Source organism: Cetorhinus maximus, unplaced genomic scaffold, assembly GCF_964194155.1.
Source record: "Cetorhinus maximus unplaced genomic scaffold, sCetMax3.hap1.1 HAP1_SCAFFOLD_2133, whole genome shotgun sequence".
Classification (NCBI taxonomy): domain Eukaryota; kingdom Metazoa; phylum Chordata; class Chondrichthyes; order Lamniformes; family Cetorhinidae; genus Cetorhinus; species Cetorhinus maximus.
In genome coordinates, this window is record NW_027598072.1 from 1 (window position 1) to 27,500 (window position 27,500).

The window sequence follows — 27,500 nt, forward strand, 5'->3', positions numbered from 1 at the left end:
GAGAGAGTTGGAGGTGGGAGCGAGAGAGAGAGTTGGAGGTGGAGAGAGAGTTGGAGGTGGAGAGAGAGTTGGAGGTGGAGCGAGAGAGAGTTGGAGGTGGAGAGTGAGAGAGAGTTGGAGGTGGAGAGCGAGAGAGAGTTGGAGGGGGAGAGCGAGAGAGAGTTGGAGGGGAGAGCGAGAGAGAGTTAGAGGTGGAGAGAGAGTTGGAGGTGGAGAGAGAGTTGGAGGTGGAGCGAGAGAGAGTTGGAGGTGGAGAGTGAGAGAGAGTTGGAGGTGGAGAGCGAGAGAGAGTTGGAGGGGGAGAGCGAGAGAGAGTTAGGGAGGGGGAGAGAGAGTTGGAGGTGAAGAGCGAGAGAGAGTTAGAGGTGGAGAGCGAGAGAGAGTTGGAGGTGGAGAGAGAGAGAGAGTTGGAGGTGGAGAGAGAGAGAGAGTTGGAGGTGGAGAGCGAGAGAGAGTTGGAGGTGGAGAGAGAGAGAGAGTTGGAGGTGGAGAGAGAGAGAGAGTTGGAGGTGGAGAGCGAGAGAGAGTTGGAGGTGGAGAGCGAGAGAGAGTTGGAGGTGGAGAGCGAGAGAGAGTTGGAGGTGGAGAGCGAGAGAGAGTTGGAGGGGGAGAGCGAGAGAGAGTTGGAGGTGGAGAGAGAGTTGGAGGTGGAGAGCGAGAGAGAGTTGGAGGTGGAGAGAGAGTTGGAGGTGGAGAGCGAGAGAGAGTTGGAGGTGGAGAGAGAGAGAGAGTTGGAGGTGGAGAGAGAGAGTTGGAGGTGGAGAGAGAGAGAGGAGAGTTGGAGGTGGAGAGAGAGAGAGAGTTGGAGGTGGAGAGCGAGAGAGAGTTGGAGGTGGAGAGAGAGAGAGAGTTGGAGGTGGAGAGAGAGAGAGAGTTGGAGGTGGAGAGCGAGAGAGAGTTGGAGGTGGAGAGCGAGAGAGAGTTGGAGGTGGAGAGCGAGAGAGAGTTGGAGGTGGAGAGCGAGAGAGAGGTGGAGAGAGAGAGAGTGAGGTGAGACAGCGAGTATTGGGGAGAGGAGAGAGAGTTGGAGGGGGAGAGAGAATTGGAGGTGGAGAGAGAGAGAGAGTTGGAGGGGGAGAGAGAGTTGGAGGTGGAGAGAGAGAGAGAGTTGGAGGTGGAGAGCGAGAGAGAGTTGGAGGTGGAGAGAGAGAGAGAGTTGGAGGTGGAGAGAGAGAGAGAGTTGGAGGTGGAGAGCGAGAGAGAGTTGGAGGTGGAGAGCGAGAGAGAGTTGGAGGTGGAGAGCGAGAGAGAGTTGGAGGTGGAGAGCGAGAGAGAGTTGGAGGTGGAGAGAGAGTTGGAGGTGGAGAGCGAGAGAGAGTTGGAGGTGGAGAGAGAGAGAGAGTTGGAGGTGGAGAGAGAGTGGAGGTGGAGAGCGAGAGAGAGTTGGAGGGGGAGAGCGAGAGAGAGTTGGAGGTGGAGAGAGAGTTGGAGGTGGAGAGAGAGAGAGAGAGTTGGAGGTGGAGAGCGAGAGAGAGTTGGAGGTGGAGAGCGAGAGAGAGTTGGAGGGGGAGAGCGAGAGAGAGTTGGAGGTGGAGAGAGAGTTGGAGGTGGAGAGCGAGAGAGAGTTGGAGGTGGAGAGAGAGAGAGAGTTGGAGGTGGAGAGAGAGTTGGAGGTGGAGAGCGAGAGAGAGTTGGAGGGGGAGAGCGAGAGAGAGTTGGAGGTGGAGAGAGAGTTGGAGGTGGAGAGAGAGTGAGAGAGTTGGAGGTGGAGAGCGAGAGAGAGTTGGAGGGGGAGAGAAGGGGTTGGTACCCGGGTGTGGGGAGCGATTTGGTTGGGAGTTTGGGATTGGGCTGACAGGGATTGGCCAACATGAGTAACTGGGGGCCCCCGCGCCCTCTCTTGCTCTCGTTTCACAGCCAGCCCCGGGGGGCCAGGAGAGCGAGGCCCTGGCCGCGCCCCAGAGGCCGGGGGAGGGCGTCGGCCCGCCGGAGGAGCCGCAGCAGGGCCAGGAGCAGGTGAGGGTGGACGTGAGCCACTCCTCCGAGGTCTGGAAGGTGGACGGCAGTGAGCTGACGGTCAGCGGCCTGGAGGCCGAGGACTCCTGGCGGCCGGAAGGGCCGGAGGACACCGAGCAGGAGGAGGCCAGCCTGAGGACCCTGTGGCAGTCCGGCGACCTCACCGCCGCCCCCTCCATCCTCTCCCTGCCGAGGGAGACCGCCCAGCCCGGCCCCAGGAGGCGCAAGCTGCCCATGCAGAGGGAGAGCGGCGAGCAGGAGGAGGGCCTGCGCCTCCCCTCGGGGCTCGAGGAGACGGACTACGAGTTGTCGTTCGATGAGCCCTTCCGGCCCAAGGTAGGCGGCCATCTTGGGGAGAGAAGAGGGGGCTGACCTTTGACCTGGCCGCAGAGGCCAAAGGTCACCTCCCCCAGGGCAGGGTCAAGACACAATACGTTTGGACCCAGGACCTTCCTGGAATTGATCGCACTGTCTCTCGCTCTCTCTCTCTATCTCGTTCTCCCTTTCCCTCTCTCTCTTTCTCTCTCTCGCTCCCCTCTGTCTCTCTATCTCTCTCCCTCCCTCCATCTCTACCCACCATCTCTTTATCTCTTTCCCTCGCTCTCTCTCTCTTCCTCCCCTGTCTCTCTCCCTCTCTCTCTCTCGATCAATTTCTCCCTCTCCCTCTCTCTCTTTCTCTCTCTCGCTCCCCTGTCTCTCTATCTCTCTCACTCCCTCCATCTCTACCCACCATCTCTTTATCTCTCTCTCTCTCTCTATCTCTTTCTCCCTCTCTCTCTATCTCTTTCTCCCTTGCTCCCCTCTGTCTGTCTCTCTCTCTCTATCTCTTTCTCCCTCTCCCTCTCTCTCGCTCCCCTCTATCTCTCTGTATCTCCCTCCCTCTCTACCCACCATCTCTTTATCGCTTACCCCCCCTCTCTCTCTATCTCTATCTCTCTCTCTCACTCCCCTCTGTCTCTCTATCTGCCTTCCTCTCCCTCTCTACCTCCCATAGCACTATCGGAGGGTCAGTGCTGAGGGAGCGCCGCACTGTGGGAGGGTCAGTACTGAGGGAGCGCCGCACTGTGGGAGGGTCAGTGCTGAGGGAGCGCCGCACTGTGGGAGGGTCAGTGCTGAGGGAGCGCCGCACTGTCGGAGGGTCAGTGCTGAGGGAGCGCCGCACTGTCGGAGGGTCAGTGCTGAGGGAGCGCCGCACTGTTGTAGGGTCAGTGCTGAGGCAGCGCCGCACTGTCGGAGGGTCAGTGCTGAGGGAGCGCTGTGCTGTCGGAGGGTCAGTGCTGAGGGAGCTCCGCACTGTCGGAGGGTCAGTGCTGAGGGAGCGCCGCACTGTCGGAGGGTCAGTGCTGAGGGAGCGCCGCACTGTGGGAGGGTCAGTACTGAGGGAGCGCCGCACTGTGGGAGGGTCAGTGCTGAGGGAGCGCCGCACTGTCGGAGGGTCAGAGCTGAGGGAGCGCCACGCTGTCGGAGGGTCAGTGCTGAGGGAGCGACGCACTGTCGGAGGGTCAGTGCTGAGGGAGCGCCGCACTGTCGGAGGGTCAGTGCTGAGGGAGCGCCGCACTGTCGGAGGGTCAGTGCTGAGGGAGCGCCGCACTGTCGGAGGGTCAGTGCTGAGGGAGCGCCGCACTGTCAGAGGGTCAGTGCCTCACTCTCTCTCTCTCTCTCTCTGTGCGTTGCAGATGCGCCCGAGCAACCACCTGACAGTCAGGCCACCGGAGCTGGGAGTTGCCGAGAAGCCAATAGGTGAGGACCGATTCCAAGGTAAGGCCAACAGCAAGAAGGAGGAGTGCTTGGAGGGACTTGAAGGGGGAACTATGCGTCCCCTCGATTAACACTGGAAATCACAGACCCACCTCCAGAATATCATCAGGGAACTCATTAAAACTACTCCATTCACTCCTTCCCGGGATGTGGGTGTCGCTGGCCGGGCCCAGCATTTATTGCCCCATCCCTAATTGCCCCTTGAGAAGGTAGGGGGTGAGCCGCCTTCTTGAGCCGCTGCAGTCCCCGTGTGGTGTAGGTACACCCACCGCGCTGTTAGGGAGGGAGTTCCAGGATTTGACCCAGCGACAGTGAAGGAACGGCCGATATATTTCCAAGTCGGGATGGTGAGGGGCTTGGAGGGGAACTTGCAGGTGGTGGTGTTCCCCATGTGTCTGCTGCCCTTGTCCTTCTAGGTGGTAGAGGTGGTGGGTTTGGGCGGCGCTGTCGAAGGAGCCTTGGCGAGTTGCTGCAGTGCATCTTGTAGATGGTGCACACACTGCTGCCCCTGTGCGTCGGTGGTGGAGGGAGTGAATGTTTGTGGATGGGGTGCCGATCAAGCGGGGCTGCTTTGTCCTGGACGGTGTCGAGCTTCTTGAGTGTTGTGGGAGCTGCACTCATCCAGGCAAGTGGGGAGTGTCCCATCACACTCCTGACTTGTGCCTTGTAGATGGTGGACAGGCTTTGGGGGAGTCAGGAGGTGAGTTACTCTCCGCAGGATTCCCAGCCTCTGACCTGCTCTTGTAGCCACAGTATTTATATGGTTGGGTCCAGTTCAGTTTCTGGTCAATGGAAACCCCCATGGCTAATATTTGGTATAGCTGCATGAGATGGCTTAGATTCTAATACACGGGGACATTCCAACTGGGAAACTGAAGCTAATTCCATTCACACATCACCCCCTGTGCTCACTGACCTCACCCTCTCCCCATCTCTGTAACCTCCTCCAGCCCCTACAGCCCTCCCTATCTCTGTAGCCCCCTCCAGCCCCTACAACCCTCCCTATCTCTGTAACCTCCTGCAGCCCCTACAGCCCTCCCTATCTCTGTAACCTCCTCCAGCCCCTACAATCCTCCCTATCTCTGTAACCTCCTCCAGCCCCTACAATCCTCCCCATCTCTGTCACCTCCTCCAGCCCCTACAACCCTCCCCATCTCTGTCACCTCCTCCAGCCCTACAGCCCTCCCTATCTCTGTAACCTCCTCAGCCCCTACAATCCTCCCTATCTCTGTAACCTCCTCCAGCCCCTACAATCCTCCCCATCTCTGTCACCTCCTCCAGCCCCTACAACCCTCCCCATCTCTGTAACCTCCTCCAGCCCCTACAGCCCTCCCTATCTCTGTAACCTCCTCCAGCCCCTACAACCCTCCCTATCTCTGTCACCTCCTCCAGCCCCTACAACCCTCCCTATCTCTGTAACCTCCTCCAGCCCCTACACCCCTCCCTATCTCTGTAACCTCCTCCAGCCCCTACAACCCTCCCTATCTCTGTCACCTCCTCCAGCCCTACAACCCTCCCTATCTCTGTAACCCCCTCCAGTCCCCTACAACCCTACCTATCTCTATAACCTCCTCCAGCCCCTACAACCCTCCCCATCTCTGTAACCTCCTCCAGCCCCTACAACCCTCCCTATCTTTGTAACCTCCTCCAGCCCCTACAATCCTCCTTATCTCTGTAACCACTTCCAGCCCCTACAAATCTCTGTAACCCCCTCCAGTCCCCTACAACCCTCCCTATCTCTATAACCTCCTCCAGCCCCTACAACCCTCCCTATCTCTGTAACCTCCTCCAGCCCCTACAACCCTCCCTATCTCTGTAACCTCCTCCAGCCCCTACAACCCTCCCTATCTCTGTAACCTCCTCCAGCCCCTACAACCCTCCCTATCTCTGTAACCTCCTCCAGCACCCACAACCCTCCCTATCTCTGTAACCTCCTCCAGCCCCTACAACCCTCCCTATCTCTGTAACCTCCTCCAGCCCCTACACCCCTCCCTATCTCTGTAACCTCCTCCAGACCCTACACCCCTCCCTATCTCTGTAACCTCCTCCAGCCCCTACACCCCTCCCTATCTCTGTAACCTCCTACAACCCCTACAACCCTCCCTATCTCTGTAACCTCCTACAACCCTCCGAGATCTCTGCGCTCCTCCAATTCCGGCCTCTCGAGCATCCCCCGATTCCCCATCGCTCCGCCATTGGCGGCCGGGCCTTCAGCTGCCTTGGGTGTGGCCCTGAGCTCTGGAATTCCCTCCCTCAACCTCTCCACCTCCCTCTCTCTCTCTCTCTCTATCCCTCCTCTCTCCTCCCTTAAGAGGCTCCTTTAAAACCGACATATTTGACTGAACTTCTGGTCATCTGTCCCTCATGTCTCCGCATGTGGCTCGGGGTCAGGTTCTGTCTGACTTACGCTCCCGTGAAGCGCCCTGGGGGCACGTGGCGCCATGTCGAGGCTGCCGCCTGAATGTAAGTTGTTGTTGTAAACGTCTTACGCCTCCCCCGGTCTCTCTCTCTGGCTGGCCTCTCCCCCGCCCCTCAGCAGTTCGCAGTCTTGTTGACCTCTTGGTCTCACCGAGGCCCATCGTGAACGTGCGGTGGCCAAGCTGTGTGGGGAAGGGTGTAGGTAGGCCGCGATTGAAGCCTGAGCCTTTCCTAGTAGGCCTCGGAGGGGCAGGAGGGGGAAACAGAACAGGCTGGAGTTTCCGGGGCCGTTGTGGTGGGGGGGTGGTGGTGGTGGGGGTTAAGTAGGTGGGCAATGCTTTGGGGGAGAGGGGGTGAGTAACAGGACCCGTTGATTTGAACCTGTCCCCAGAGCTACTGAATGACCTGCAGAGAGAGAATGAGAACCTGAGGACTCTGTGCGTGACCCTGACTCGCGAGAAGGCACATCTTGCCCGAACAGTCCTGGAGATGCGGAAGAAGGTGCAGAGGTAAGAGAGAGAGCGACAGAGAGAGAGTGAGAGAGAGTGAGAGAGAGAGAGAGAGAGAGTGAGAGAGAGTGAGAGACAGAGAGAGACAGAGTGAGAGAGAGAGAGACAGAGAGAGAGAGTGAGAGAGAAAGAGAGAGAGAGGGGGGAGAGAGAGTGGGGGAGAGAGAGAGGGTGAGAGAGAGGTGGGGGAGAGAGAAAGGGAGAGAGGGGGGTAGAGAGAGAGAGAGAGACAGAGAGAGAGAGGGAGAGAGGGGGGTAGAGAGAGAGAGGGAGAGAGAGAGAGATGGACAGAGACAGAGAGAGTGGGGTAGAGAGAGAGGGAGAGAGGGGAGAGAGAGTGGGGGAGAGAGAGAGAGGGAGAGAGGGGAGCGAGAGTGGAGGAGAGAGAGAGAGAAGGGAGAGAGAGAGAATGAGAGATAGAGAGAGAGGGGAAGAGAGAGAGGGTGAGGGAGAGAGAGAGGTAGAGAGAGAGGGAAAGAGAGAGAGGGTGAGAGAGAGAGAATGAGAGAAAGAGATAGAGAGAGAGCGGGAGAGAGAAAGAGAAGTGGAGAGAGAAAGGGGAGAGAAGAGAGAGAAGGGGAGACAGAGGGGGGAGAGAGAGAGAGACAGAATGAGAGAGAGAGGGGGAGAGAGAGAGAGATGGAGAGAAGAGAGAGAGAGAGAATGTGAGAGAGGGAGAGAAAAGGGGGCGAGAGAGAGAGGGAGAGAGAGAGAGAGAATGAGAGATAGAGAGAGAGGGGGAGAGAGAGAGGGTGAGGGAGAGAGAGGTAGAGAGAGAGGGAAAGAGAGAAGAGGGTGGGAGAGAGAGAATGAGAGAGAGAGATAGAGAGAGACTGGGAGTGAAAAAGAGAAGTGGAGAGAGAGAGGGGAGAGAGAGAGAGGGAGAGAGTGAGGGGAGAGAGAGAGAGAATGTGAGAGAGAGAGGGGGAGAGAGAGAGGGAGAGACAGAGGGGGGAGCGAGGGGAGAGAGAGAGAGAGAGACAGAATGATAGAGAGAGGGGGAGAGAGAGAGAGATGGAGAGAGGAGAGAGAGAGAATGTGAGAGGGGGAGAGAAAAGGGCGAGAGAGAGAGGGCGAGAGAGAGAGAGAGAGAGAGAGAGAGAGAGAGAGACAATGTGAGGGGAGGAGAGAGAGAAGGGGAGAAAGTGAGAGAGGGAGAGAGAGGGGGAGAGGAGAGGGGAGAGAGAGGGAGAAAGAGGGAGAGAGTGAATGTGTGAGATAGAGGGCAGAGAGAGAGAGAGAATGAGAGGAAGAGAGAGGGGGAGAGAGAAAGAGAGAGAGAGGAAGAGAGAGAATGTGAGAGACAGAGAGGGGGAGAAAGCGAATGTGAGAGAGGGAGGAGGGGGGAGAGACAGAGAGAGAGGGGGATAGAAAGAATGTGAGAGACAAGGGGAGAAGAGAGAGAGCAAGAGAAAGAGAGAGAGAAAGAGAGAGAATGGGAGAGAGAGAGATTTACTTGTGTGGAGGTGGGGCGGCAGGTTTGGGGAGGGTGTGGTGCAGTAGCTGATGGAACATTCTGGAAAGCTCAACAACAAGGGGCGGGAGGTAGCGCTAAATTAGGACCGGTAATGTGGCCGGTCTTGGGAGAGGTCACTGTTCCTGGGTTCAGGAGCGTCGGTGAACCAACACCCCCAGCCACAACCACCCCCCACCCCCCCCAACCCCCCAACCCTCCCCGGCACCGCCTGGGGTAGCCCCCGAATGAGCAGCAGAGCCGGTGGGATCTTCCTGCCCCCCCCCACCCCTCACCCACCATGCCTCAGGACCATCCCAACCCCTGAGGAGTGCACCCTCCGCGCCTGCCTTGCAACTGCCCCCTCAGCTGGGGGGAATCAGTATAAACCCCAGACCGTCGTTGCCTCCGCGAGCACTGGCTCCGCAGCGGCCAGGCCCAGGGGCCGGGGGGTGGCTGCCCTCCGTGACGGGCAATGTTACATAGGAATCTCCGTTGGAAATGGGAGCGGCTCAGGGGCAGAATTGGAGTTGGAGAGGATGTTGCAGGAGGATCAAGACTTAGAACATAGAAACGTAGAAGATAGGAGCAGTAGGAGGCCATTCGGCCCCTCGAGCCTGCTCCCCCCATTCAATACGATCGTGGCTGATCCTCTATCTCAACACCGTGCTCCCGCTCTCTCCCCGTACCCTTTGATGCCTATAGAGTCCAGGAACCTATTTCCTTCTTAACTATATTCAGTGACCTGGCCTCCACAGCCTCCTGTGGTAGAGAATCCCACAGGTTCTCCACCCTCTGAGTGAAGAGGTTTCTCCTCATCTCAGCCCTAAATGGTCCACCCCGTATCCTGAGACTGTGACCCCTTGTTCTAGACCCTCCCAGCCCAGAGGAGACATCATCCCTGCATCCGGTCTGTCCATCCCTGTCTGAATTTTATACGTTTCAATCAGATCCCCTCTCAATCTCCTAAACTCCAGGGAATACAGGGCCTAGTCGGCCCAATCTCTCCTCATACGACAATCCTGTCAACCCAGGGATCAGTCTGGTGAACTTTTGCTGCGCTCCCTCTATGGCAAGTACATCCTTTCTTAGGTAAGGGGACCAAATCTGCGCACAATACTCCAGGTGTGGTCTCACCAAGGCCCTGTCCAGCTGCAGTAAGACATCCTCGCTCCTGTACCCAAGTCGTCTCGCCATGGAGGCCAACGTACCATTTGCCTTCTGAGAGGCAGAGAGAGAGGGTGAGGGAGAGAGAGAGAGAAGGAGAGAGAGATAGAGGGAGAGAGAGAGGGAAAGAGAGAGAGAGAATGAGAGATAGGAAGAGAGAGGGGGGGGAGAGAGGGAGAGAGAGAGAGAATGAGAAAGAGGGAGAGAGAGAGAGATAGAATGAGAGAGAGGTAGAGGGAGAGAGAGAGGGAAAGAGAGAGAGAATGAGAGATAGGAAGAGAGAGGGGGAGAGAGTGGGGGGGAGAGAGAGAGAGAGAGAGAGAGGGAGAGAGAAAGAATGTGAGAGAGAGCGGGAGAGAGAGAGAGAAGTGGAGAGAGAGAGAGAAAGAGAGAGAGGGAGAGAGCGCGGGGAGAGAGAGACAGAGAATGTGAGAGAGAGGGGGAGATAGAGAAGTGGAGAGAGAGAGGGAGAGACAGAGGGGGGAGAGAGAGAGAGAGAGAGACAGAATGAGAGAGAGAGGGGGAGAGAGAGAGATGGAGAGAGAGAGAGAATGTGAGACGGGGAGAGAGAGAGAAGTGGGGGAGAGAGAGAGAGGAGAGAGAGACAATGTGAGGGGAGCAGAGAGAGAAGGAGAGAGAGTGGGAGAGGGAGAGAGAGAGAGAGAGAATGACAGAGAGAGAGGGGAGAGAGAGAGGGAGAAAGAGAGGGAGAGAGAGAATGTGTGAGAGAGAGAGAGGAGAGAGAGAGACAATGTGAGGGGAGGAGAGAGAGAAGGAGAGAGAGTGGGAGAGGGAGAGAGAGAGAGAGAATGACAGAGAGAGAGGGGAGAGAGAGGGGGAGAAAGAGAGGGAGAGAGAGAATGTGTGAGAGAGAGAGAGGAGAGAGAGAGAGACAATGTGAGGGGAGGAGAGAGAGAAGGAGAAAGAGTGGGAGAGGGAGAGAGAGAGAGAGAGAATGACAGAGAGAGAGGGGAGAGAGAGGGGGAGAAAGAGAGGGAGAGAGAGAATGTGTGAGAGAGAGAGAGAGAGGGGAGAGAGAATGAGAGAAAGAGAGAGGAAGATAGAGCTTCCTGCTGCATTGACAACGCTCGGGCACTCGCCTTGACCTTGGGGTCCCGGCTGAACCATCGACCTTGTGATTTCCGTGTTCCTGTGGGAGACCTCAATCTCATGTTCCTCCATCTCCTCCCTCCGCCCCCTCCATTTCCCCCACACCCCTCCCCACCCACCCCACCCAACCCCGCCTCCTCTCCTCCCCTCCCCACCGAAACCTACCATGCCTGCAGCTCCAGTCAGGAAGAGCTGACACTGAAACTCCAACTTGATGCTATTCGGGAAGACAGGAGAAGAGGAGTGGAGATGGGACAAGTCTCTCGGAATCTCCAAGGCTTGTCGCTGGAGGAGAGAGCCCAGGTCGCTGAACAGGAGGTGGGCAGATTAATCGGAGGGGCTCGGGGGGGGTTTATATATAGAATAACAGATACCCGGGAGTGAGTTACAGACTGGAATCTAATCAAGGGGTTCGGGGGGGGTTTATATATAGAATAACAGATACCCGGGAGTGAGTTACAGACTGGAATCTAATCGAGGGGTTCGGTGGGGTTTATATATAGAATAACAGATACCCGGGAGTGAGTTACAGACTGGAATCTAATCGAGGGGTTCGGGGGGGTTTATATATAGAATAACAGATACCCGGGAGTGAGTTACAGACTGGAATCTAATCGAGGGGTTCGGGGGGTTTATATATAGAATAACAGATACCTGGGAGTGAGTTACAGACTGGAATCTAATCGAGGGGTTCGGTGGGGTTTTATATATAGAATAACAGATACCCGGGAGTGAGTTACAGACTGGAATCTAATCGAGGGGTTCGGGGGGTTTATATATAGATTAACAGATACCCGGGAGTGAGTTACAGACTGGAATCTAATCGAGGGGTTCGGGGGTGGTTTATATATAGAATAACAGATACCCGGGAGTGAGTTACAGACTGGAATCTAATCGAGGGGTTCGGTGGGGTTTATATATAGAATAACAGATACCCGGGAGTGAGTTACAGACTGGAATCTAATCGAGGGGTTCGGGGGGGTTTATATATAGAATAACAGATACCCGGGAGTGAGTTACAGACTGGAATCTAATCGAGGGGTTCGGTGGGGTTTATATATAGAATAACAGATACCTGGGAGTGAGTTACAGACTGGAATCTAATCGAGGGGTTCGGGGGGTTTATATATAGATTAACAGATACCCGGGAGTGAGTTACAGACTGGAATCTAATCGAGGGGTTCGGGGGTGGTTTATATATAGAATAACAGATACCCGGGAGTGAGTTACAGACTGGAATCTAATCGAGGGGTTCGGGGGGGTTTATATATAGAATAACAGATACCCGGGAGTGAGTTACAGACTGGAATCTAATCGAGGGGTTCGGTGGGGTTTATATATAGAATAACAGATACCTGGGAGTGAGTTACAGACTGGAATCTAATCGAGGGGTTCGGGGGGGTTTATATATAGAATAACAGATACCCGGGAGTGAGTTACAGACTGGAATCTAATCGAGGGGTTCGGTGGGGTTTATATATAGAATAACAGATACCCGGGAGTGAGTTACAGACTGGAATCTGACCGAGGGGTTCGGTGGGGGTTTATATATAGAATAACAGATACCCGGGAGTGAGTTACAGACTGGAATCTAATCGAGGGGATCGGTGGGGGTGGGGTTTATATATAGAATGACCGATACCCTTGGCGATGTTTGACTGAGTGAAGTTTATCCTCTTGCAGGCAGCACTTGCCAAAGCCCAGCTCTTTTCTCTCAGGGAGAGGTTTTACCGCATTGAGAGAGAGAACCAGGGGATGGCCGACGAAATCCATCACTTCCGCGAGGAGATTGGTCGCCTCCGTCAGTGCTCCAGCCAGGTGCGTGCCCCCGTCGCAATCCCTCCGCTGCCCCGGCCCTATCCCTATCCCCCCACCACCCTCACCCACCCCTCCCCAGCCCACCCTCCCCACCCATAACCTGTCCGCGGCCTCCCTGAACATCTCCAGCACCCGCCAGCCCCCTCCCCACGGCTCTAGCAGCCGATTCTCTCCGGGCCCTGGCCAGCCGCTGACCGGTCATTCGGCTGGGGGAGGCGTCGCGGCCCGCTCGCGCTGTCCTTTCCCGGGCCGGACGGGGTGGGGTGGGGGGTGATTCGACACCCAGCCTCCACCCCCCCCCCCGTGCCCCCCGCCCCCGCTCATGCCCCCACCACCCCTCCCCGCCGCGTGCCTCTGTCACACAGCCGGCACTGTCCTGCTCTCCAGGCCGCCTGTAATGTGCAGGGTGTGGGCCAGTGCTGAGTGTGTTTCTGTGTTGGGGAAGGGGCTGGAGGTTTTGCTGAATAATACCCACCCTCCAACAATTGAGCAAATAGAGACTTCGTCTCTAAATGCCCTGCTCATCTCCACGCACGGATCTCCCTCTCTCTATCTCTCTCTCTGTCCCTCTCTCTTCCTTGCTCTCTCTCTCTCTCCATCTCTCTCACTCTGCCTCTCTCTCTGTCTCACTAACTCCTCCTCTCTCTCGCTCTCCCTCTCTCCCCTTCCCCCCTCTCTCTCTCCCTCTCTCTCCATCTCTGTCCCACTCTCCCTCTCTCCCTCTCCCTTGCTCTTTCTCTCTCTGTCTCTCTCTCCATCTCTCTCTCTCTCTCTGCCTCTCTCTCCATCTCTCTCACTCTGCCTCTCTCTCCCTTCCTCTCTCTCTCTGTCTCTCTCTCCCTCTCTCTCTCCCTCTATCTCCATCTCTCTCCCACTCTCCCTCTCTCCCTCTCCATTGCTCTCGCTCCCTCTCCCTTGCTCTTTATCTCCATCTCTCTCTCTCTCTGTCTCTCCCTCTCGCTCTCCCTCTCTCCTCTTCACCTTTCTCTCTCCCTCTCTCTCCATCTCTCTCACTCTGCCTCTCTCCCTTCCTCTTTCTCTCACTCCCCCTCTCTCTCTCTGTCTCTTTCTCACTTGCCCTCTCTCTCTCTCTCTCCATCTCTCTCAGTCTGCCTCTCTCTCCCTCTCTCTCTCTGTCTCTCTCTCTCGCTCTCCCTCTCTCCCCTTCCCCCCTCTCTCTCTCCCTCTCTCTCCATCTCTCTCCCACTTTCCCTCTCTCCCTTGTTCTCTCTCTCTCCATCTCTCTCTCTCTGTCTCTATCTCTCGCTCTCCCTCTCTCCCCTTCACCTCTCTCTCTCACTCCCTTCCCCCGTCTCTCCCTCTCTCTCTCTCTCTGTCTCTCTTTCCATCTCTTTCTCTCTCCCTTTCTCTCTCTCCCCCTTCCCCTCTCCCTCTCCATCTCCCTCACTCTCCATCTCTCTCTCTGTCTCACTCTCTCTCGCTCTCTCTCCCTTTCTCCCTCTCTCTCTCTTCCCCTCTCTCTCTCAATCTCTGGCTCTCTCCATCTCTATCTCTCTCCCCCTCTGTTTCTCTCTCCCTCTCTCTCTCTCTCTCACTCTCTCTCTCCCCAATTCCTTGCTCTGTTTCGAAGCATTCCCTGACTCATGCGTTGACCTTCCGCTGTTATCCCAGTGCTGACTCACTACCCCGCAATTACACGAGACTGCCCACGGCCACCCCCCCAATTCTACCCCCCCAGCACCACCACCAGCGCTCCGGGGATCCAAATTTGGTCAGAGGAATGTGAAGAAGTCAGAGGTCAAGCCATTGTGCAAGTTGAAATATTCCATTCCATTGAACACTGTCTCTCCATCTTCGTTCTCTGCAAGGAATTAGTCTTTGCTTTGGCGTTAACCCATCGAAGGCCATGGGGTATATCAGAGTGTTACAGTGAGGGGCGTGGGGTATATAAGAGCGTTACAGTGAGGGGTGTGGGGTATATCAGAGTGTTACAGTGAGGGATATGGGGTATATCAGAGTGTTACAGTGAGGGGTGTGGGGTATATCAGAGTGTTACAGTGAGGGGTGTGGGGTATATCAGAGTGTTACAGTGAGGTGTGTAGGGTATATCAGAGTGTTACAGTGAGCGGTGTGGGGTATATCAGAGTGTTACAGTGAGGGGTGTGGGTTATATCAGAGTATTACAGTGAGGGGTGTGGGATGTTTCAGAGCGTTAGAGTGAGGGGTGTGGGGTATATCAGAGTGTTACAGTGAGCGGTGTGGGGTATATCAGAGTGTTACAGTGAGGGGTGTGGGGTATATCAGAGTGTTACAGTGAGGGGTTTGGGTATATCAGAGTGTTACAGTGAGGGGTGTGGGGTATATCAGAGTGTTACAGTGAGGGGTGTGGGGTACATCAGAGTGTTACAGTGAGGGGTGTGGGGTATATCAGAGTGTTACAGTGAGGGGTGTGGGGTATATCAGTGTTACAGTGAGGGGTGTGGGGTATATCAGTGTTACAGTGAGGGGTGTGGGGTATATCAGTGTTACAGTGAGGGGTGTGGGGTATATCAGGGTGTTACACTGAGGGGTGTGGGGTATATCAGAGTGTTACAGTGAGGGGTGTGGGGTATATCAGTGTTACAGTGAGGGGTGTGGGGTATATCAGTGTTACAGTGAGGGGCGTGGGGTATATAAGAGCGTTACAGTGAGGGGTGTGGGGTATATCAGAGTGTTACAGTGAGGGGTGTGGGGTATATCAGAGTCTTACAGTGAGGTGTGTGGGGTATATCAGAGTGTTACAGTGAGGGGTGTGGGGTATATCAGAGTGTTACAGTGAGGGGTGTGGGGTATATCAGAGTGTTACAGTGAGCGGTGTGGGGTGTATCAGAGTGTTACAGTGAGTGGTGTGGGGTATATCAGAGTGTTACAGTGAAGGGTGTCGGGTATATCAGAGTGTTACAGTGAGGGGTGTGGGGTATATCAGAGTGTTACAGTGAGGGGTGTGGGGTATATCAGAGTGTTACAGTGAGCGGTGTGGGGTATATCAGAGAGTTACAGTGAGTGGTGTGGGGTATATCAGAGTGTTACAGTGAAGGGTGTCGGGTATATCAGAGTGTTACAGTGAGGGGTGTGGGGTATATCAGGGTGTTACAGTGAGGGGTGTGTGATATATCAGAGTGTTACAGTGAGGGGTGTGGGGTATATCAGAGTGTTACAGTGAGGGGCGTGAGGTATATCAGAGCGTTACAGTGAGGGGTGTGGGGTATATCAGAGTGTTACAGTGAGGGGTGTGGGATATATCAGTGTTACAGTGAGGGGTGTTGGGTATATCAGGGTGTTACAGTGAGGGGTGTGGGGTATATCAGAATGTTACAGTGAGGGGTGTGGGGTATATCAGTGTTACAGTGAGGGTTGTGGGGTATATCAGAGTGTTACAGTGAGGGGTGTGGGGTATATCAGTGTTACAGGGAGGGGTGTGGGGTATATCAGAGTGTTACAGTGAGGGGTGTGGAATATATCAGAGTGTGACAGTGAGTGGTGTGGGATATATCAGAGGGTTATAGTGAGGGGTGTGGGGCATATCAGAATGTTACAGTGAGGGGTGTGGGATATATCAGAGTGTTACAGTGAGGGGTGTGGGGTATATCAGAGTGTTACAGTGAGGGGTGTGGGGTATATCAGTGTGTTACAGTGAGGGGTGTGGGGTGTATGAGAGTGTTACAGTGAGGGGTGTGGGGTATATCAGAGTGTTACAGTGAGGGGTGTGGGGTATATCAGAGTGTTACAGTGAGAGGTGTGGGGTATATCAGAGTGTTACAGTGAGGGGTGTGGGGTATATCAGAATGTTACAGTGAGGGTGTGGGGTATATCAGAGTGTTACAGTGAGGGGTGTGGGATATATCAGAGTGTTACAGTGAGGGGTGTGGGATATATCAGAGTGTTACAGTGAGGGGTGTGAGGTATATCAGAGTGTTACAGTGAGGGGTGTGGGGTATATCAGAGTGTTACAGTGAGGGGTGTGGGGTATATCAGAGTGTTACAGTGAAGGGTGTGGGGTAGATCAGAGTGTTACAGTGAGGGGTGTGGGATATATCAGAGTGTTACAGTGAGGGGTGTGGGATATATCAGAGTGTTACAGTGAGGGGTGTGTGGTATATCAGAGTGTTACAGTGAGGGGTGTGGGGTATATCAGTGTGTTACAGTGAGGGTTGTGGGGTATATCAGTGTTACAGTGAGGGGTGTGGGGTATATCAGAGTGTTACAGTGAGGGGTGGGGGGTATATCAGAGTGTTACAGTGAGTGGTGTGGGATATATCAGAGTGTTACAGTGAGGGGTGGGGGGTATATCAGAGTGTTACAGTGAGGGGTGTGGGATATATCAGAGTGTTACAGTGAGGGGTGTGGGGTATATCAGAGTGTTACAGTGATGGGTGTGGGGTATGTCAGAGTGTTACAGTGAGGGGTGTGGGATATATCAGGGTGTTACAGTGAGGTGTGTGGGGTATATCAGAGTGTTACAGTGATGGGTGTGGGGTATATCAGAGTGTTACAGTGAGGGGTGTGGGGTATATCAGAGTGTTACAGTGAGGGGTGTGGGATATATCAGAGTGTTACAGTGAGTGGTGTGGGATATATCAGAGTGTTACAGTGAGGGGTGTGGGGTATATCAGAGTGTTACAGTGAGGGGTGGGGGGTATATCAGAGTGTTACAGTGAGGGGTGTGGGGTAAACCAGTGTGTTACAGTGAGGGGTGTGGGATATATCAGAGTGTTACAGTGAGGGGTGTGGGGTATATCAGAGTGTTACAGTGAGGGGTGTGGGGTATATCAGAGTGTTACAGTGAGGGGTGTGGGATATATCAGAGTGTTACAGTGAGGGGTGTGGGATATATCAGAGTGTAACAGTGAGGGGTGTGGGGTATATCAGAGTGTTACAGTGAGGGGTGTGGGGTATATCAGAGTGTTACAGTGAGGGGTGTGGGGTATATCAGAGTGTTACAGTGAGGGGTGTGGGATATATCAGAGTGTTACAGTGAGGGGTGTGGGATATATCAGAGTGTTATAGTGAGGGGTGTGGGGTATATCAGAGTGTTACAGTGAGGGGTGTGGGGTATATTAGAGTGTTACAGTGAGGGGTGTGAGGTATATCAGAGTGTTACAGTGAGGGGTGTGGGGTATATCAGAGTGTTACAGTGAGGGGTGTGGGGTATATCACAGTGTTACAGTGAGGGGTGTGGGGTATATCAGAGTGTTACAGTGAGGGGTGTGGGGTATATAAGAGTGTTACAGTGAGGGGTGTGGGATATATCAGAGTGTTATAGTGAGGGGTGTGGGGTATATCAGAGTGTTACAGTGAGGGGTGTGGGGTATATCAGAGTGTTACAGTGAGGGGTGTGGGGTATATCAGAGTGTTACAGTGAGGGGTGTGGGGTATATCAGAGTGTTACAGTGAGGGGTGTGGGGTATATCAGAGTGTTACAGTGTGGGGTGTGGGGTATATCAGAGTGTTACAGTGAGGGGTGTGGGATATATCAGAGTGTTACAGTGAGGGGTGTGTGATATATCAGAGTGTTACAGTGAGGGGTGTGGGATATATCAGAGTGTTACAGTGAGGGGTGTGGGATATATCAGAGTCTTACAGTGAGGGGTGTGAGGTATATCAGAGTGTTACAGTGAGGGGTGTGGGGTATATCAGAGTGTTACAGTGAGGGGTGTGGGGTATATCACAGTGTTACAGTGAGGGGTGTGGGGTATATCAGAGTGTTACAGTGAGGGGTGTGGGGTATATCAGAGTGTTACAGTGAGGTGTGTGGGATATATCAGAGTGTTATAGTGAGGGGTGTGGGGTATATCAGAGTGTTACAGTGAGGGGTGTGGGTATATCAGAGTGTTACAGTGAGGGGTGTGGGATATATCAGAGTGTTACAGTGAGGGGTGTGGGATATATCAGAGTGTTACCGTGAGGGGTGTGGTGTATATCAGAGTGTTACAGTGAGGGGTGTGGGATATATCAGAGTGTTACAGTGAGGGGTGTGTGATATATCAGAGTGTTACAGTGAGGGGTGTGGGATATATCAGAGTGTTACAGTGAGGGGTGAGGGGTATATCAGAGTGTTACAGTGAGGGGTGAGGGGTATATCAGAGTGTTACAGTGAGGGGTGTGGGATATATCAGAGTCTTACAGTGAGATGTGCGGGATATATCAGAGTGTTATAGTGAGGGGTGTGGGATATATCAGAGAGTTACAGTGAGGGGTGTGGAATATATCAGAGTGTTACAGTGTGGGGTATGGGGTATATCAGAGTGTTACAGTGAGGGGTGTGGGGTATATCAGTGTTACAGTGAGGGGTGTGGGGTATATCAGAGTGTTACAGTGAGGGGTGTGGGATATATCAGTGTTACAGTAAGGGGTGTGGGGTATATCAGTGTTACAGTGAGGGGTGTGGGGTATATCAGAGTGTTACGGTGAGGGGTGTGGGGGCCTCCCAGAGTTACTTGTTGTTTAGCCGCGGAGTGCCTGCCCCTTTAAGTAAGTGCCTGTTGTTTAATCTGTGCTGTGGCGAGGCCTCAGTTTGCCTGCTGATGGGATGATGTCATTATCCATAGGAGGCCCCTTGCCTCGGTCATTTTGTCCCACTGGGTTTTTGGCAGGCCCTATTTAGGAAGCAGTTTAAGCGCATCCGACCTGGCCCCTGCCAAAATACCAGCCGCTCCCAAACCCCCCCAGCCGGCATGCCCCCACCCTCCCCCCGCAGCCCGAGAAGCTCTGTGTTAATGCCTTTTTGCTGCCCTAGTTCTCTCTTCCCAAAGCCCCCAACCCCTCGAGCTTTTTCCCCCCACCCCAGTGCAACTCCTCCCCAACCACCACCACCCCCCTTCCCCCCTCTCGATGGTGCTATTCACGGTCTGGGGGAACACGTTCGGCTATTCGACTGTGACAGGCATCGCAGCCCGCTACCTGTCCCCACGACTGCCCTGTCACCGGGCCCCTACCGCCGGTTTTGCGTCCGCGTCAGACTCGAGCGTTTGGCGTCTCAAGTGCGTCCGTCGGTCGCTTGGGTGGGGCTGTGCGGGAGGAGAGGGTGGGAGATTTGTGGGGGTGGGGTTGTGGGGGTGGAGGGTGGTTAGGGTTCCGGGAGCGAGAGAGATTCCGATCGCAGTCACCGGATCGCACGCCGTGAGTGTGTGTGTGTGCGTGTGGATCGCCAAGATGAGATCGCAGGGTGGGTCAACGGAGAGGGAGAGACAGAAAGAGGCAGAGAGAGAGAGAGAGAGAGAGAGAGAGAGAGTCGATCACAGAGGGCGTGTGCTTGGGAGGGAGTGTTTGACGGAGAGAATGGATCACCAGAGACCCGACTCGACCACAGAGTGTATCAGAGGGGACGTGTTGTGACGCGGAGACTGGATCGTAGGGAGCGGGTGGATCCCAGGGAGAAAATGGACCTCGAGATGAGATCGCGTAAAGTCGGTCGCCTAGAGCGGATCGCCGTGAGTGGATCGATGAGATACGGCCACGGAGCGAGTGGGCGGAGGGTGGGTATCCGAGAGTGGATCACAGGGGTGGGCAGGATCCGCAAGATCAGATCACAGGTGGCGGATCACAGAGGGTGGATCACTGAGCGTGGTTGAGGGAGTGGATCACACGGAGCAGGCCACATAGTGGCTCACGGGGGCCGTGTCATAGAGGGGGTGAGAGAGTGGATCACAGAGAGAGACTGGATCACAGAGAGAGACTGGAGCATAGCGAGTGGATCCCAGAGAGTGGATTGCGCAGAATGTTGCTCACAAAGCAAGCGAGAGAGAGAGAGAGAGAGGGGATGACAGAGATTCAATCACGGGGAGAGCGGATTGGAGAGGCAGAGTGGATCACCGATAGAAAGTGGGTAACAGCAATCAGATCACAAGGGTCAATAAACAGAAGGAGTGGATCACAGAGTGTGTGTCGCAGAGTGAATCACAGAGTGTAACACCGAGAGAGAGGGGAGTGGATCACTGGGAAGTGATCACAGAAAGCAGATCACAAGGAGAGAGAATTAATCATAGAGATAGTATCACAGAGAGAGAGAGGGACCATCGCAAGTGGATCACGAGGAATAGAGATTCAGTGAGTGGATCACAATGACGGGTGAATGGATCACAAATGAAAATACAGTGGATCGTATAGATCGTCTCATGGAGGTGGTCACAGGGAGTGGATCACACAGAGTTGACCCCAGAGTGGATCAAAGAGGTGGAGTGTGGGTTGCAGAGAGTGGATCACTGATAGTGGACCCGAGCAATGGGGGGGGGTGGATCAACATACTGTGGGGAGTGGATCATACGGAGTGGGTCACAAATGGAGAGAGGGTGGGTGACAGAGATTGTATCACGGAGAGAGGGTGGGGAGTGGATCACAGAAAGAAAGTGGGGTGGAGTGGACCACAGAGAGTGGATCACACAAACTTAATCACGGAGAGTGGACAAAACACAGAGATGGAGAGGGGCTGGATCAGACAGAGTGGATCACAGAGTGGGGGAGTGGATCTTATAGAAGGGGTTGTACACTCTTGATCACATTGAGCAGACAACACACAGAGAGAGAGCAATTCAATCAGGCAGAGTGGATCACTGAGAGTGTTTCACACAATGGATCATAGAGAGTGGATCATAGAGAGTGGGTAACATTAGATCACAGAGGGTGGATAGTGGATGACACCGTGTCTCACATAGAATGGATCACATAGAGTGGATAACACAATGGATCACAGAGAGTGGATCACATAAAGTGGTTGATGCAATGGATCACAGGGAGGGGATCACAGTGAGTGGATAATGCAGTGAATCACATAGAATGGATCACGGAGAGTGGATAACAAAGCGGATCACATAGAGTGGGTAACAGTGTATGATTAATGCAATGGACCACCGAGGGTGGATCACAGAGAGGGGACCACAGAGAGTGGAAGATAAAGAGTGGATCAGAGAGAGGGGATCAAAGAGAGTGGATCACAGAGAGGGGACCACAGAGAGTGGAAGATAGAGAGTGGATCAGAGAGAGGGGATCAAAGAGAGTGGATCACATAGAGGGGACCACAGAGAGTTCAATTACAGGGAATAGATGACAGAGAGGGGAATCACAGAGAGTGGGTCACATAGAGTGGATCACATATAGGGAATCACTGATAGGGGAATCACATAGAGTGGATCACATATATGGGATCCCATGGAGTGGATCGCAGAGGGGGGAAACACATAGAGCGTAATCACATGGAGTAGATCACAGGGAAGTGACCACAGAGAGTGGTTCATATGGAGGGGAGGACAGAAAAGGGACCACGGAGTGGATCACAGAGAAGGGAGAATATAGAGTGGATCACAGCGAGTGGATCACAGTGAGTGGATCACATAGAGTGGGTCACAAAGAGTGGTTCATATGGAGGGGACCACAGAGAGTGGATCACAGTGAGTGGATCACATAGAGTGGATCACAGAGAGTGGATCACATAGAGTGGTTCATAGCGAGGGGAGTGCAGAGAGGGCACCACGGAGAGTTGATCACAGAGAGTGGATCACATAGGGCGGACTGCCTAGAGTGGATCACAGAGAGTAGATCGCAGATAATGGATCGCAGTGGAGCGGACCATAGAGAGTGGATCACAGAGAGAGAGAGAGGATCACACAGAATGGGGATCACAGAAGAGGGGGGGACCACAAAGAGTGGATCACAGAGAGCGGGTGGGAGAGAGTGGATCACAGAGAGTGGATCACTCAGAGCTGCGTGAACGTGATCAGTCAGCAGCAGGCCGGACAGACAGTAGAAAGCCTCTCAGTTCAAGGTGAACTGCCTGCTCTTAGAGCCCAGCTCCACCCCACACCAGGCCCGGGGAGCCACAGTCTGGGTGTGGATTCCCATTCGTCTGTCTGTAGGTGGCCAGCGTCTGCGAACGCGGCTGCTCTCTCTCTCTCTCTCTCTCTCCCCGCTCGGGCACAGGCAACAGCAGGGGCAATTCCTTAAATGGAAATTCCTGACAGTGCAGCTACCGTCAGGAAGAACAGCCGGGGAGTGAGAGTCAGAGCACACGGAACAAAACACGGAACCGGATTCACGGCAGGGGTTCCAGTGAGGGGGTGTGGGGTATATCAGTGTTACAGTGAGGGGTGTGGGGTATATCAGAGTGTTACAGTGAGGGGTGTGGGGTATATCAGAGTGTTACAGTGAGGGGTGTGGGGTATATCAGTGTTACAGTGAGGGGTGTGGGGTATATCAGAGTGTTACGGTGAGGGGTGTGGGGTATATCAGAGTGTTACAGTGAGGGGTGTGGGGTATATCAGAGTGTTACAGTGAGGGGTGTGGGGTATATCAGAGTGTTACAGTGAGGGGTGTGGGGTATATCAGAGTGTTACAGTGAGGGGTGTGGGGTATATCAGAGTGTTACAGTGAAGGGTGTGGGGTATATCAGAGTGTTACAGTGAGGGGGTGTGGGGTATATCAGAGTGTTACAGTGAGGGGTGTGGGGTATATCAGAGTGTTACAGTGAGGAGTGTGGGGTATATCAGAGTGTTACAGTGAGGGGTGTGGGGTATATCAGAGTGTTACAGTGAGGGGTGAGGGACATATCAGAGTGTTACAGTGAGGGGTGTGGGGTATATCAGAGTGTTACAGTGAGGGGTGTGGGGTGTATCAGAGTGTTACAGTGAGGGGTGTGGGGTATATCAGAGTGTTACAGTGAGGGGTGTGGGGTATATCAGAGTGTTACAGTGAGGGGTGTGGGGTATATCAGAGTGTTACAGTGAGGGGTGTGGGGCATATCAGAGTGTTACAGGGAGGGGTGTGGGGTATATCAGAGTGTTACAGTGAGGAGTGTGGGGTATATCAGAGTGTTACAGTGAGGGGTGTGGGATATATCAGAGTGTTACAGTGAAGGGTGTGGGGTATATTAGAGTGTTACAGTGAGGGTTGTGGGGTATATCAGTGTGTTACAGTGAGGGGTGTGGGATATATCAGAGTGTTACAGTGAGGGGTGTGGGGTATATCAGAGTGTTACAGTGAGGGGTGTGGGATATATCAGAGTGTTACAGTGAAGGGTGTGGGGTATATTAGAGTGTTACAGTGAGGGGCGTGGGATATATTAGAGTGTTACAGTGAGGGGTGTGGGGTATATCAGTGTGTTACAGTGAGGGGTGTGGGGTATATCAGATTGTTACAGTGAGGGGTGTGGGGTCTATCAGAGTGTTACAGTGAGGGGTGTGGGGTATATCAGTGTGTTACAGTGATATATACAATGATGGTGTGGGGTATATACAATGAGGGAGTGGGGTATATACAGTGAGGGTGTGGGATATATACAATGATGGTGTGGGGTATATACAGTGAGGGATATATACAGTGAGGGTGTGGGATATATACAGTGATGGTGTGGTATATACAGTGAGGGTGTGAGATATATACAGTGATGGTGTGGGATATATACAGTGAGCATGTGGGATATATACAGTGAGGGTGTGTGGTATATACAGTGAGGGTGTGGGATATAAACAGTGAGGGTGTGGGATATATACAGTGATGGTGTGGGGTATATACAGTGAGGGTGTGGGATATATACAATGATGGTGTGGGGTATATACAGTGAGGGTGTGGGATATAAACAGTGAGGGTGTGGGATATATACAATGATGGTGTGGGGTATATACAGTGAGGGTGTGGGATATAAACAGTGAGTGTGTGGGATATATACAGTGATGGTGTGGGGTATATACAGTGAGGGTGTGGGGTATATACAGTGATGGTGTGGGATATAAACATTGAGGGTGTGGGATATATACAGTGATGATGTGGGGTATATACAGTGTGCGTGTGGGATATATACAGTGATGGTGTGGGATATAAACAGTGAGGGTGTGGGATATATACAGTGATGATGTGGGGTATATACAGTGTGCGTGTGGGATATATACAGTGATGGTGTGGGATATAAACAGTGAGGGTGTGGGATATATACAGTGAGGGTGTGCAATATAAACAGTGAGGGTGTGGGATATATACAGTGACGATGTGGGGTATATACAGTGATGATGTGGGGTATATACAGTGTGCGTGTGGGGTATATACAGTGATGGTGTGGGATATATACAGTGAGGGTGTGGGATATAAACAGTGAGGGTGTGGGATATATACAGTGAGGGTGTGGGGTATATACAGTGAGGGTGTGGGATATATACAGTGAAGGTGTGGGATATATACAGTGAGGGTGTGGGGTATACACAGTGAGCGTGTGGGATATATACAGTGAGGGTGTGGGGTATACACAGTGAGGGTGTGGGATATATACAAAGAGCAAAGAAAAGTACAGCACAGGAACAGGCCCTTCGGCCCTCCAAGCCTGCGCCGATCATATTGCCCGTCAGCTAAAACATTTTGCACTTCCGGGGTCCGTATCCCTCTATTCCCATCCTATTCATGTACTTGTCAAGCTGCCTCTTAAACACCACTATCGTACCTGCTTCCACCACCTCCTCTGGCAGCGAATTCCAGACACTCACTACCCTCTGCATAAAAAACTTGCCCCGCACATCTCCTCTATAGTTTTCTCCTCTCACCTTAAATCTATGCCCCCTAGTAATTGATTCTTCCACCCTGGGAAAAAGCTTCTGACTATCTACTCTGTCCATGCCACTCATAATTTTGTAAACTTCTATCAAGTCACCCCTCAATCTCCGTCGCTCTAGTGAGAACAATCCGAGTTTCTCCAACCTCTCCTCATAGCCAATAACCTCCAGACCAGGCAGCATCCTGGTAACCCTCCTCTGCACCCTCTCCAACGCCTCCATATCCTTCTGGTAATGTGGTGACCAGAATTGCACACAATATTCCAAGTGTGGCCTAACCAAGGTTCTATACAGCTGCAGCATGACTTCCCAGCATTTATACTCAATACCCCTGCCAATGAAGGCAAGCATGCCATATGCCTTCCTGACTACCTTATCCACCTGCGTTGCCACTTTCAGTGACCTGTGGACCTGTACACTCAGATCCCTCTGCCCGTCAACGCACTTAAGGGTTCTGCCATTTACTGTATAATTCCTGTCTGTATTAGACCTTCCAAAATGCATTACCTCGCATTTGTCCGGATTAAACTCCATCTGCCATTTCTCCGCCCAAGTCTCCAACCGATCTATATCCCGTTGTATCCTTTGACAATCCTCTTCACTATCTGCAACTCTTCCAACCTTAGTGTCATCTGCAAACTTACTAATTAGCCCAGTTACATTTTCCTCCAAATCATTTATGTATACTACAAACAGCAAAGGTCCCAGCACTGATCCCTGCGGAACTCCACTAGTCACAGCTCTCCATTCAGAAAAGCACCCTTCCACTGCTACCCTCTGTCTTCTATACAGTGAGAATGTGGGATATATACAGTGAGGGTGTGGGATATATACAGTGAGGGTGTGGGGAGTATATGGTGAATGTGTGGAATATATACAATGAGGGTGTGGGATATATACAGTGAAGGTGTTCAGTATATACAGTGAGGGTGTGGGGTATATACAGTGAGGGTTTAGCGTATATACAGTGAGGGTGTGGGGTATATACAGTGAGGGTGTGGGGTATATACAGTGAGGGTGCGGGGTATATACAATGATGGTGTGGGGTATATACAGTGAGGGTGTGGGATATATACAGTGAGGGTGTGGGATATATACAGTGAGGGTGTGGGGGGTATATACAGTGAGGGTGTTCAGTATATACAGTGAGGGTGTGGGGTATATACAGTGAGGGTGTGGGGTGTATACAGTGAGGGTGTGGGGTATATACAGTGAGGGTGTTGGGTATATACAGTGAGGGTGTGGGATATATACAGTGAGGGTGTGGGGTATATACAGTGAGGGTGCGGGATATATACAGTGAGGGTGTGGGATATATACAGTGAGGGTGTGGGGGGTATATACAGTGAGGGTGTTCAGTATATACAGTGAGGGTGTGGGGTATATACAGTGAGGGTGTGGGGTGTATACAGTGAGGGTGTGGGGTATATACAGTGAGGGTGTTGGGTATATACAGTGAGGGTGTGGGATATATACAGTGAGGGTGTGGGGTATATACAGTGAGGGTGCGGGGTATATACAGTGAGGGTGTGAGGTATATACAGTGAGGGTGTGGGGTATATACAGTGAGGGTGTGGGGTATATACAGTGAGGGTGTGGGGTATATACAGTGTGGATGCGGGGTATGTACAGTGTGGGTGCGGGGTATATACAGTGAGGATGTGGGGTATATACAGTGAAGGTGCGGGGTATATACAGTGAGGGTGTGAGGTATATAAGTGAGGGTGTGGGGTATATACAGTGAGGGAGGGTGTGGGGAATATACAGTGAGGGTGTGGGGTATATACAGTGAGGGTGTGGGGTATATACAGTGTGGATGCGGGGTATATACAGTGTGGGTGCGGGGTATATACAGTGAGGGTGTGGGGTATATACAGTGAGGGTGTGGGGTATATACAGTGAGGGTGTGGGGTTATATACAGTGAGGATGTGGGGTTATATACAGTGAGGGTGCGGGGTATATACAGTGAGGGTGTGGGGTTATATACAGTGAGGGTGCGGGGTATATACAGTGAGGGTGCAGGGTATATACAGTGAGGGTGCGGGGTATATAGAGTGAGTGTGTGGGGTATATACAGTGAGGGTGTGGGGTATATAGAGTGAGGGTGTGGGGTATATACAGTGAGGGTGTGGGGTATATACAGTGAGGGTGTGGGGTATATACTGTGAGGGTGCGGGGTATATACAGTGAGGGTGTGTGTTATATACAGTGAGGGTGCAGGGTTTGCACAGTGAGGGTGTGGGGTATATACAGTGAGGGTGTGGGGTATATACAGTGAGGGTGTGGGGTATATACAGTGATGGTGCGGGGTATATACAGTGAGGGTGTGGGGTATATACAGTGAGGGTGTGGGGTATATACAGTGAGGGTGTGGGGTATATACAGTGAGGGTGCGGGGTATATACAGTGAGGGTGCGGGGTATATACAGTGAGGGTGCGGGGTATATACAGTGAGGGTGCGGGATATATACAGTGAGGGTGTGGGGTATATACAGTGAGGGTGCGGGGTATATACAGTGAGGGTGCGGGGTATATACAGTGAGGGTGCGGGGTATATACAGTGAGGGTGTGGGGTATATACAGTGAGGGTGCGGGGTATATACAGTGAGGGTGCGGGGTATATACAGTGAGGGTGTGGGGTATATACAGTGAGGGTGCGGGGTATATACAGTGAGAGTGTGGGGTATATACAGTGAGGGTGCGGGGTATTCACAGTGAGGGTGTGGGGTATATACAGTGAGGGTGTGGGGTATATACAGTGAGGGTGTGGGGTATATACAGTG

The 27,500-nt window shown here is 53.2% G+C and overlaps 1 protein-coding gene across 1 annotated transcript in view; it reads left to right on the forward strand.

The window, feature by feature from the left end:
- Positions 1–1,857: 1,857 nt before the first annotated feature.
- Positions 1,858–27,500, forward strand: part of LOC144677018 (uncharacterized) — a gene marked incomplete at its 5' end in the record, with an annotated part of 37,260 nt that continues 11,617 nt past the window's right edge. The window contains 5 exons of the mRNA XM_078537284.1: positions 1,858–2,292; positions 3,633–3,714; positions 6,524–6,641; positions 10,548–10,689; positions 12,055–12,189. Coding sequence (XP_078393410.1) covers positions 1,858–2,292; positions 3,633–3,714; positions 6,524–6,641; positions 10,548–10,689; positions 12,055–12,189 — 912 coding nt within the window. The remainder of the gene's footprint in view (positions 2,293–3,632; positions 3,715–6,523; positions 6,642–10,547; positions 10,690–12,054; positions 12,190–27,500) is intronic.